Source organism: Megascapheus bottae, chromosome 2 (assembly GCF_031878675.1).
Source record: "Megascapheus bottae isolate mThoBot1 chromosome 2, mThoBot2.hap1, whole genome shotgun sequence".
Taxonomy (NCBI): domain Eukaryota; kingdom Metazoa; phylum Chordata; class Mammalia; order Rodentia; family Geomyidae; genus Megascapheus; species Megascapheus bottae.
The window spans coordinates 41,245,048-41,257,595 of record NC_143510.1 but is presented as its reverse complement, the minus strand read 5'-3'; the positions used below and the strand labels follow the sequence as shown (position 1 = coordinate 41,257,595).

At 42.3% G+C, this 12,548-nt stretch overlaps 1 protein-coding gene across 2 annotated transcripts in view; it reads right to left on the bottom strand.

The window, feature by feature from the left end:
* Positions 1-12,548, bottom strand: part of Pdzrn4 (PDZ domain containing ring finger 4) — a 327,296-nt gene that overhangs the window by 69,429 nt on the left and 245,319 nt on the right. For both annotated transcript variants that reach the window (XM_090324214.1, XM_090324222.1), the window contains one exon: positions 920-1,167. In XM_090324214.1, coding sequence (XP_090180340.1) covers positions 920-1,167 — 248 coding nt within the window. The remainder of the gene's footprint in view (positions 1-919; positions 1,168-12,548) is intronic.

Below are 12,548 nucleotides of genomic sequence, written 5' to 3'. Positions count from 1 at the left end.
TCCTGGTTCTGGGATCAAGCCCCAAGACTGGTATAAGTACACACACACACTGGTATAAGTACATGTACAGAGAAAATCTATACACCTAGCATTATCTGAATAAAGTTCTCTAGTTGCATTCATATTGGGTAGAAATCGAGAGACAACATTGTTTTAATCCTTCTTCATTTCTTTGCAGTATGCTTGCTCTCTGACAGTGGAACCCTTTGCTTATGTCTTCATATACTGGTTTCTTCGGAGAATTGCACTGTAATTAAATTAAGTTTCCAGCTTCCCTTTTAAAGAAGAGAAAGCCAGGGAGAAGGGCAGAGACGACCCACCAGGGATTAAATTGTGCGAACACCTCACCTCTCACCTGAGTCTTAATAGGGGTTTTGGAAGAGAACAGGGTTTTTGATGAGAAAAGCTATTTTCCTGACCACGGTTCACAAGCCGCCCAAGGCCATTAATGACCAGAAACAACATGGGCACCCATGGCTCACACTTGTCACCCTTCCCACTCAAGGAGGCTGGGATCTGAAGATCGGAGTTCAAAACCGACCCGGGCAGAAAAGTCCGTAAGAGACTTTAACTCCAAAGTAACCAACAAAACCTCCACGAGTTGGAGTTGCGGTTCAAGCAGTAAAAAGTCTGCCTCGCACACATCAAAGCTAAAGGACAGCATCCAGGCCGAGTCCAGCCCTAGTACTGGCCTGCCCTTCTCCACCCAGTAAAGGACAGGCAATGTGGAGAGAGTTCATGGGAGGCAAGGCTAGCTTTTACTTCCCATTGTTCTCTAGCAAGCAGGTTTCCAGGAGATGGAGCCAGGCGCCTGGCGAGGGGGGCCAGCTAGCCAGGGCCGGCGAGCCATCTCAGTGGACAGGTGGCTCTTCGCGCTCACCCACCCCCCTGGACATGCAGGGGCGAATGCGATGAGCACCTGTCGGAGAGCAGGAACGGGCAGAGGTCCGGCACGGGCGGCGTGGGGGGCCGGAGCTTGGCCAGGGCTGCGATGTGCTGGAAAGTGATGTCCGTCTGCGTGCTGGCGTGGCTCAGCGCCGGGCCGGCGCCGCAGGGCCTGCCCAGGGCCGTGCGCCGCAGCACCTGCACCACGATGGGCTCCCTGGCGTTGCGGAAGGCTTCCACTGCCTCCTCGTGCGTGGCCCGGGACAGGTCCTTCCCGTTGACCTGCGGGACGCAAGCACAGGCCCGGGTCAGAGGGAGGGACGCAGGCCAGGCAAGAGGGCGCCCCCACCTCAGCAGGCCTGTGTGATCAGACATTTACTGGACAGTGATTCTCCTGTCTTTATCAGGTCTCTGGAGTTGATCAACAAAATGCCATCAGGAATTATTAGAAAAGCTTACATTTCTTAGACTGCTATTATAAAAGTGATGGAGAGAGGCCTTGCAGTCTCATTTGTAAGTCAGGTAAAGAGCACATTTCTTTGGGGACAGTGCTACCCCTTCCCTTGCTCTCTCCCAGTTTTTTCCTCCCGTCCACACTCTCCAGTTGTATAGATCATTTTTCCACACAGTGTCCAGTGAGTGCCACTGCTGTATTTGTTCTCGCTTGATCCCTCCATTTCTGCGCCCTCCCTCACAGATGAACAGAAGAAAAGCAAAAGGCACAGTGAAGACAGCAAACAACAAAGAAAATGCCTCCAGTTTCCACCTCCTGGGGTTCATTTTGATAAATACTATTTTAGATGATAGATACACATAGGCGTTGTGCCTTTGTGTTCCTCTCCTAAGGGTCTCACTGTGTGTGAATGGCTGGGGTCCTAGATAATTTATCATGTTTCAGTGTATTTGAGATCTACCTTCCACATTAGAATCTTATAAACATGGCAACATGGTCACCAAAATTTTCAGATAGAATGCTAAAATCCCATCTGTCAATTCTGGGGTGATGGTATTTTCAATATTTAATCCAAATCTTACTTGCCTGAAATCTATGTGTTCAGGATTTTGTCATATTTCTTCCATATTTATTATCTTTATTAAAGACTATGTTATGCCAGGCATTGATATCCCAAGCCTATAATACTAGCTATTCGAGAGGCTGAGTTCTGAAGATAGTGGTTTGAAGCTTGCCTGGGCAAGAAAGTCTATGAGCCTGTTTATTTCCCAATTAACCTCCAAAAAGTCAGAAATGGAGCTGTGGCTTAGGTGATAGACCACCAACCAGCCTTAACCAACAACAACAACAACAAAACTAAGGAACAAGGCCTACACCCTTAGTTCAAGCTCCAATATTGGCACAAAAAGAAAAACAACACAGTAAAACAAAAAAGAACATGTAACAGCTCGGTCATATTTTAACTCAATTTCTAAAAATTTGAAATGTGTTCCATAGACCAACAATAGCAATACCAGCAAGAGATACAGAATTGTGGATGCAGCCCCCATCCATAGCATCAGAAGATCCAAGATCCAAGCCAATCTATATACTGATGACAGAAACTCTGTCCTAAATATCCCTAGAAAGAGTACACTGTAACCCTTCAAGTGCCTACATGTCTCAATTTATACCAACTTAAGACTGTGTAAGACAATAGAGGAAAGGTGATGGTGTTAGCTTCACTGTTCAGAAGTTGCCCTCAGCAGTAGCAAAATCTTTGTCATTTAGGGGCAGAAAGTAGTCTACCCCCACCTTCCTACAATGAGCCAGCACTGTTCCCCAGTTTTCAGGACACCCAGACCACCAACCTACTTTTCCTCATTATTTTTCAGATGGTTCTCACATGCTTATCAGCTTGCTTCCCAGAGAACACAAGCTCTCCGTGGAAGTGACTTACTAGAGAAATCCAGAATCCTAGAGTTGTTTCATGATTCCTCTGCCAAATGAATGAAAAAAACTGTGTCCAATACTATGTCAAGAAAGTACTGCCATTTCTACACATCATAAAAAGCTACCTGCCTATTGATGAGGCTTTGATGGCTGTCATGTTTCAGGTAACATTTTAGAGATCCCTGGGTGCTTAAAATGAAGAAACTAATGAGCACATATCCTCTCTCTCTCTCTCTCTCTCTCTCTCTCTCTCTCTCTCTCTCTCTCTCTCTCTGTAGACAAAGGATATGTGTGTTCTCAAGTGTTGGGGGTAAATAATACAAAGCTAGGTAGAAATGGTATGTCACGTAGAAACAAGCTTAATGATCTGGAGGACTTAATTTACTCAATGGACCCTGAAAGAGTTAATGTGCCTTCAAAGAAATGAGCAATTAAGTTTCCACACCAGCAAAATATGTCCCAGTTCAGTTCTTGGCTCACTCGTAGGAAGTCTCAGCTGGAGCTGGGAGTGGAAGTTGCTGGTGTGCATACTTTCCTTGTGTGCACTCACTTGTGTACTTTCTCCATGGGCAGAACTGGAACTGTTGTGCTGGAATTTCCATTGACACACTTTGGAATGCTGACTTTGACAGGTGGGAAACAGGGAAACGCTGGTATGTCTTCCCAGAGCTCTTGCTGGAGGATTGGTGCTCTGAGCCAGGGCTAGCCACTGTCTCTTCCAAGAATGTGAAGTTGGGAAGCGTAGAATGGAACGGCACAACCTAAAAACGTGCTCCTTATATTGAATAGCATCATCTATTAGGTTTGCCATTAGGGATGGTATTTGCAAATAGCACATTCTTTTCCAATCATAGGGCCTGGTGCTGTCCCTGAGCTCTTCAGCTCAAGGCTACCACTTTGAGTCACAGCTCCACTTGAGTTTTCTGGGTAGTTCACTGGAGATAGGAGTCTCATGGACTTTCCTATCTGGGCTGGCTTTGAACTGTCATCTTCAGATTTCAGCCTCCTGAGTAAATAGGATTATAGATGTGAACTACCAGCGCCCAGCAAATAATTATTGAGGATGACTGGGTGGTACTAGGATTGTAGGGAGAATCCATGTGGTGACTACATTGTCCTCAGCTGTTCTGTTGACGACACTTCACACTAGAGATGGTCTACTAGGGTTTCACTCCCTTCCCTCAGAAAAAAATTCTCAGTTACAATCTGCTATCAGCTAGATTTAACATCTATAGCAATACTGTCAACCTATTACATTTTCCTATAAGCCTTGCATCAAGAACAACCTCTATGAGTGGCATGAAATAAGGAAATAGATCTTGTTTGTTTTGTATGTGTGCATACTGGTACTGAGGCTTGAACTCAGAGACTTGCACCTACCCTTGGCTTTTTAATTCAAGGCTGAGGCTTTACCACTTGAGCCACACCTCTACTTTTAGCTTTCTGCTGGTTAATTGGAGATAAGGTCTGCTGGTCTTTCCTGCCCATGCTGGCTTTTGGACCTTGATCCTCAGACCTCAGACTTCTGAGTGGCTAGGATTACAGGTGTGGGCCACCAGCAACTGGCTTTTATTTTCCTCTTCCTTTTCCTTCTTTCCTTTTTCTTTCTGCTGGTATTAGGGCTTGAACTCAAGCACACTGTGGCTTGGCTTTTTTTTTTGCTCACAATCAATGATTGGTCTACCTCTGTAGAACACACTGGAGCAAGGCCTCCAGTCAAGCTTTTTGCCTGGCTAATCAGAAATACAATGTTAGAAACTTTTCTGTTCAGCTGGATTGGAGCTGTAATCCTCGGATCTCAGCCTCCAGAGTAGCTAGGATTACAGGTTTGAGCCATCAGTGCTGAGCTAGATTGATTTTTCTTATCTTCAAAGCAAAAATTTTTAAATTGAGTTTCCTGCTGATAATTGTTTTATTTGGTGTTCCTACATGCTAAATAAGATCATTTCTGCCTATCCTAGACTACAACAACAACAGCAACAACAGAAACATAAAATGAAAAATATTTTAGACTGTAAAATCATTAGTTCTTACTACAATCTTTAGATTATGCAAGCAATACCAGCCTTCAGATAAGATCAATAACTATTGATCTTAGAATCTGAACATCCATTGGTTTGCAAGTATGGCATTTACTTTTCTGGGTTTTTTAATTTTATTTTTATTGTAAAGGTAATGTACAGAGAGGTTACAAGTCAAAGCATACAATTATTTTTTTGGATAATGTAATCCCATCTCTTATTTTCTCCCAGTTTTTCCCTCCCACTCCTACCCACAAGTTCTTGGTTTTCTATTTTTTTTTTGCCAATCCTGGGCTTGAGTTCAGGGCCTGAGCACTGTCCTTGGCCTTTCTTAAGGCTAGAGCTCTACCACTTGAGCCTCACCACCACTTCCAGCTTTTTTTCTATGTAAGTGGTGCCAAGGAATTGAGCTCATGTCTTCATGCATGCTAGGCAAGCACTCTACCACTAGGCCAAACTCCCAGCTCTTCTCACCCACAAGTTCTATCATTCATTTTCAACATAGTGCCATTTCCAATCAGTGCCACTGCTGCATTTGTTCACCCTGTGTCCCTCCATTTCTGTGACCTCCCTTCCCTTTTCCCAAACACATAAACTTACATACAAGACAAAAGGTAAAGAGTATGGCACCTATATGCAAATATTCTTCATTCATCTGCGGACAGTCAAATATAATTTTACAAAAGGCCAGTCCATGCAGCCTTAAATACCTCACTTCCCTATTGGGGAATGTTCTTTTCTTCTGGGTTCCATGTGGCTGACCTCTATTTTCATAAGCTGTTTAATATCTCTCAAAGTAAAGAAGTCTTTGACCTTTAAAGGCGCTCCTGCCCCCCGTGCTTCCTTAGCAAAGTATAAGCAGGGTTGATACTAAACGTTCCTCTGCTTGAAGTTCATCAACACAGCATTAGCCTGTCGAAAGGTCACCTCTTTGTAAGTCGTGACTTTTACCAACAGTAAAGAATAGATTAATTGCGATTTTCTGCCAGTTGTTTTGCTCAGTTATCTCCTATTATGTCTAGGAAGAATATTAGAAGAATGTCTGAAGTTAAGCCTATAAAGAAACTCAACAGGAAATCAACCAATAAATTAGTGGCCAAACTTCATTTTTTTTCAAGTTGTTAGCTTCAATAGTCAACAAGAAATTTAGTGTCTCATGGTTCCATAGCTGTATTCTATTTTTTGTTTATTTATTCATTCATTCTTTGGAAGTACTGGGGATTGAAGTCAAGGTCTTACATTTATAAGGCAGATGCTCTACCACTTGAATCACATTTCTAGCCCTTTCCCTACCTCATTTTTTTGGTGAGTATGCCAGTATAGAGGCTTGAGCTCAGGGCCTGGCCACCATTCCCCCCTTTTTTCCTGTAAGTAGTTATAGAAAGGATTTTAATTCAACATCCAGATTATGAGTACAATGCATCCTGATCAATGTCACCATTTCCATTTTTCTCTGTCTGTCCCTGAGCTTTTTTCACTTAAGGTTAGCACTTTGCCACTTGAGCCACAGCTCCACTTCTAGATTTTTGCTGATTAGCTGGAGAGAAAGAGTCTCATGGACTTTCTTATCCAGATGGCTTTGAGCCATGATTTCATTTTAGCCTCCTGAGTAGCTGGGATTGTAGGATAATCCTGATCTCATTTTATGCCCAGGCTGGCCACAGCTGTGATCTCCCTCCTGGTACTTGAGAATGCCAGGCAAGTGGCCTGTGCCCAGATATTATATCTCCCCAGTAACTGGGATGATGGGTCTACACTACTGCAGTCAGCCAGCGGTTGAGATGGAGTCCTGTGAACTTTTATTTCCATGGCCAGTTTGCACTACAATCTCTCAATCCCTGAATCCCAAGTAGCTAGGATTACAGGCCGCCACACCCAGGCACATTCCATTTCTTTATCACAGTGTTTTCTTTCTTCTTCCTCTCTCTTCTCTGTTTCAGTCTTACTTTTGCTTTTGTGTGGACAGTATGCAAAATTTTATTTGCTTTGCAATATGAAAGTCAAGATGAAGAAGCCCTCTATTAAAGATATTTGAAACCCTTCTCTCTCTCCCTCTCTCCCTCTCTCTCTCTCTCTCTCTCTGTCTCTGTCTCTCTCTGTCTCTGTCTCTCTCTCCCTCCTTCCCTCCCTCTCTCTCTCCCACCCTTTCTCCTCTCTCCCCACTCCATCTCCCTATGAAAGCACTCACACTCTGTCAGTGTGCCCCTGCCTTTCTACTTGTCTGTTTTTCTGGTTTTTGTCTGTCTGCTTGCCTGCTGACTTAATAAAGCTCCATCACATTTTCTTACAAAAATAATATTAAAGGTATTTAAGCATATGCAGTTAAACATTCAAATACTCGTACTTAAACATGTATTTAAGTATGTATTCTCAACTTTTCCTGGTGCTCAGTAAAATGAGGGAATCTGTTTTTTTTTTTTTTTTTTTTTGCTTAGAAGAATCCAGGGAATCCAGGGAAGTTGATTTTCAGGAGAAGAATTGAATGTAGAGTATTAGGAGGAAGACTGATGGAAGGAGATAATTAAAAAAAAATTCCCAGTGGTGTCGAGTTATGGATTAAAGTTCATATTCAGAAGAGGTTCATGAGGAAAGGCAGTTTGGTTGAAATGTACAATAAAGAAAACGATTTTCCTCTCAAGGGGTTGATAGAGTGAGTGGGTCAAGTGTCAAGTGTCATTATAACCACAGATTATGCAATTCTATCTATTATGGTAATATCTGACAATTTGATAACTTTATCCCCAACTGAATGGGACCTATGACAGCCAAGCCCACATGAGAGAAATGGAAAAGTAGACCAATTAAAAAAAGAAAAGGAAACCAGAACATATTGTATTCATAAAGCACGTTGTTAAATGGCAATTTCTTTGTTTTACTACTTAAAGATAATTTTAAATGCCTTTTCCAAAGATAACTGTGAATTTCAGTGCTGATATGCCCTGGCAGACTAATTTGGGGATTGCAAAAAAGAGCGAGGTGTCTGTGTTTGGCCACGTCACACATAGTGCAGTTGCATGAATTGGTTGGACTGACAGACATGCATGTGATAAGAAACTGAAGATAAATTGATCATGGGAGACACACTGATCACTTTTTGAGGTCTTCCCTTTACTGGCACTTTGCCCAAATCAGTTTTAGAAGGATAGGCTTCAAAATTAGATCCTGCTCAAGGGATAGCTTGAAGCAAACATGGAAGTTGTGAGAAAATACAAGTGCCATTTCTAAAAAGTTTCTGTTTCTCATTGTACCATTAGGCACAGGCTTCAGTGGATAGGGAAAAAAAAGCAGCCACTTTATAGTAATTGGTGCCAAAGGTGTGAATACATTTCTTTTGGCAGATGGGGCTGAATGATTTACAACAACTTGTAAGTCTTGTGAGTGTTTTGAGTGAGTGTTATGAGTTCTGTGAGTGCTGGGAGTGTTGTGGTTGTCTTGAGTCTTGTGGGTGTTGTGTTGTGAAAAGAATATATTACTTAGACGGCTGAGATGGAGGATCTCAGTACAAAGCCAGCCCGAGCAAAAGGACCTGTGAGATTCTTAACTGCAGTTAATCAGCAAAAAGCTGGAAGTGCAAGTCTGGCTTGGGTAGTAAAATGCCAGCTTTCGGAGCAAAAAAGCTAAAAGAAAGCAGCCAGGCCCTGAGTTCAAGCCCCAGCATCATCACTTGTTGGGTGGCCGTCAGCCTCTGTGGGTACAGGACTTGTTCCCTTTGGACTTTTCCTCTAAATGCAGCCTGATGCATCATTTTCCTGACCATCAGAAAACCAAGAAGCTTCTTCCTGGCTTTTGAAGTGCAGAAGAGCTCATAAATACCCAAGTGCCCAGTGAATGCCATTTCTAGAGGCAGTTACATGCGACTAATGCTGGTTTCCAAATCTACATGCTTCTTATCCAAAATGAGGACTTCTGAACATTTGGATCCTCCAAGATGAAATAATCAACAATCACTCAAAGACCAGGGTATGTTCTCGTGGCCCATTACCACAAATCAACCAACCACCAACAGCACACAATGAGAGAAGTATAGCTACAAAGGATTAGGTCATTGGGTAGGGTGCATTTAAATTCAAATAGGTAGAAAAGGCTGGAGTGTTAACAATTTATGCTGCCTCTGATTTGTTTATAACTCTCATGCTCACAAATAACTACAGCATTAATGTCATTTCTAAAGTCACAAAGGAAATGTGAATCTATTCTTTTCTGTTCTGATCAAAGCAGCCAAGTGCCAGTGAGAGCGGCACTGCCAGGGCAGAGTTTAGCAACATTCCACAGGAAGAAGAAATAAAACTTAAATTCTGGCTTAGTGCTTGATGCAGAGGGATTCAAAATATTTCAAAAATTTATCGTAATTAAAAACATTTGGCATAAACAAGCTTCAAGTTAATGTAAACGATTTTTCTTTTGTCCTGGTACAGGGGTTTGAAGTCAGTGCCTCTCATTCTCACTTGGATTTTTTTAATAGTAGTTGGTGCTCGACCACATGAGCCACGGCATCACTTCCAGCATTTTTTGGTGGTTAGTTGAAGAGAGGAGTCTCATGGACTTTCTTGTCTGGGCTGACTTTGAAGCTCGATCCTTGAGGAGCTAGGATTACAGGCAGAGTCTCCACCGCACACTGCCTGTGTGAACCTCCTGGCTCCTGCCCTGTATGTTTTCCCCAGAGAGACTGGTGCCTAACCTAGAACTCACAACATGTGGGGGCCGTTCCCTGGCCAGGTACCTCACGTTCTACCACATACACTTACAACCTGAGAACTCTAAGTTAACAATCATTATATATAAGAGTAGTTACTAGCTAAAAGACATCTAGCACCGCAAAGGGATACTGAAAAAGCCAGTGTGCAGTTGTGTTCATGAGCTGTAAGACCTGCGTTACTATGATGGTCCTATGTGTTCTTCGCATCCCTCCATAGTGCACTTCCACTTTGTGAGATTTTTACAAAATGCAAACTATGCTCCTTTTACCCTTTTGTCGTAAGACCTCATAAACCAGGTGCTGGAGGATCCTACCCTGTACTGTTAGCTACTCTGAAGACTGAGAGATCTGAGGATCCTGGTTTGAAGCCAACCCAGGCAGGAAAGTCTGTGAGACTCATTTCTTTTAACCAGCAAAAAGCTAGAAGCAGAGATATAGCTCAAATGGTAGAGCATCCTTAGTGAAAAAGCTCAGAGACAGCATTGGGCTCTGTGTTTAATCCTCAGTACCAGCACAAACATGTGTGCGCATGTGCATACACACGTGTACACACACACACACTCACACACACACACACACACACACACACACAAAGATACACACATAAAGATATAATAAATCTATAACTGGTAAACTTTTCAAAACTAGCTATGAATTTGTAGTCTGAGTTCTAGAAAATCTTGGTGCTATCTTTCACCATTGATTTCTCCCTTCACTATCTTGTGCCTTTTTTTGGTCTTATTTTTGTATTGATTTCTGCGTTTTCTTTTCCTTTTCTTCCCCATCTGCCACACTTCTCATCTAGATAGTCCCATCTGGGATTTGAAGGGTACTTATATAAATTACTCTTGTAATTAACAGGTCGTGATATACTCTAATTTGAAATGATAGCAATAAACTGAAACGTACACAACACAGTTCTGTTTATGTCTTCCTATTTAAAGTTTCTTCTTCTTCATGAAAATGTAAGAAAGGATGGCTTCCCTCCTTCACCTGGTTTGTCCTCAGAACCCCCACCTCCTTTCCTCCACCAGCTCTAGGTATTAGCATGTTGACCACCACATGCTGCCTGGCCAGGCTGCCAGCTTCACCACTATAGTTTAGTCCAGACACTGATCAGGGCGCCGCTACAGGTCTTCAGCCTTCTACCCACATGGGTGTCATCCTGTGAGCATGCGTGGCCCACATTCCACTTCTAAGTCCACAGGTGTGAAATGCATCTAGAAGATCCACCCTTCCCTCTCCATCCACCTCCTCCATGTTCACTGGGCAAAACTGCCTCCGTAACAGATGGTATTAAATAATCTCACTATAAAAATATGTGAGGTAATTGAAATATTAATTAATTTCATCCAAATCATTCTACAACATATTATTTGCCAGCTGAAAATATAACTGAACAAATGGAGACTTCTGTCTTTAGCTGTGTATTAGGTTCTACTTCACTGCTGACAACTGTCCAAACAGCAAGATGCCAGTGGCTCATACTTGAAATCACAGTTCCTCGGGAGGATGAGATTTGAGGAACATGGTTCAAAGCCAGCCTGGGCAGGAAAATCCATGAGATTCTTATCTCTAATTAACCTTCAGAAAACTAGAAGTGGAGCTGTGGCTCAAATGATAGAGCACCTGCCTCAAGAGAAAAAAAACTAAGGTAGCTTTTTCAGATAGTGAGTTCAAGCCCAAGTACTGGTACAAAGAAATAGCCATGTATGCCTTCTTTATCCCTCTGGAAGTGTCATCAGTAGAGCTAGATCTGAAACATCCTTAATTTAGACAATAACAAACAGAAGGTGACAACTGAAATGTATTATCTTTGTAAATTTATGTCAGCCAAAATGAGTTATATCTAAAATATAATTGCTAGTTTCTCAGATTTAGAGAAAATCAGCAATTTTAGGAAAGATTATTTTTTTTAAATAAGAATGTCCCAGAAGACATGTATTGGGGCAAATAGTATCCATTTGTCCCACTATTGATCATGCTATAAGAGGGGAAAGTGAGAGGCTTTAAAATAAGTGGAACATGTTAATCAAGGTTAGAATTCAGGGGTTTTTGAGTAAATGATATTTGAGACTTCTTGGTATGGTTCTTTTTTTTTGGTCAGTTGCTAGGGCTTGAACTCAGGGCCTGGGTGCTGTCCCTAAGCTTCTTTGTGCTCAAGGCTATAGCTCTACCACCTGAGCCACAGTGCCACATCCAGTTTTTCCGTGGTTAACTGGAGATAAGGGTCTCATGGGGACTTTTCTGCCCTGCATGGCTTTGAACCATGACCCTCAGACCTCAGACACCTGAGTAGTGCTCAGCTCTATATGGTTCTTGAATGTGTATGTGTGAGAGAGAGATGAGACTTGAAATCAGCTCCTTGAACTCTTGGTTAGCCTTTTTGCTCACAGTGGGAGCTTTGCTTCTTGAGATTGTGCCTCTAATTCACTGAACATCTTAATTTAATTTTATTTTATATTACTACTGGTACTTGGATTCAGGGCCTAGGCACTGTCCCTGAGCTTTTTCCGCTCAAGGCTAGTGTTGTACTCCTTGAGCCACAGCTCCACTTCCAGCTTTTTGGTGGTAAATAGAGATGAAAGTTCCATGGATTTTCCTGCCCAGACTGGCTCCAAACTCTGATCCTCAGATCTCGGCCTCCTGAACAGCTAGGAGTACAGGCCCTAGGTGAACATTTTTGGTAAGTATAAAATTATGTCAAAATGTTTGAAAATACTACTTTATCTGTCATCAAATATGGATTCATGCTGTAATCTTTCAGAGTTCACAAATAATTATGAGGAAATGATGAGTGAAGAGCTTCCCACAGAGTTTGTTTCTGTTTTTGCATATAATCGTTAAGAAAATCCCCATGCTGCTACACACAAGCGCGCGCGCACACACACACACACACACACACACACACACACACACACCCCTATAAGCAAAAAGCAAAAACTGCACATTGGTATCAGCCTCTTTATCACTGTCATAGAAATGTATTTGAATATCACCTGAAATTCTGTTTTTCTTTAAGCTAGGTTATTTAAAAAGATAGATGACTTCCTTCTGGCTA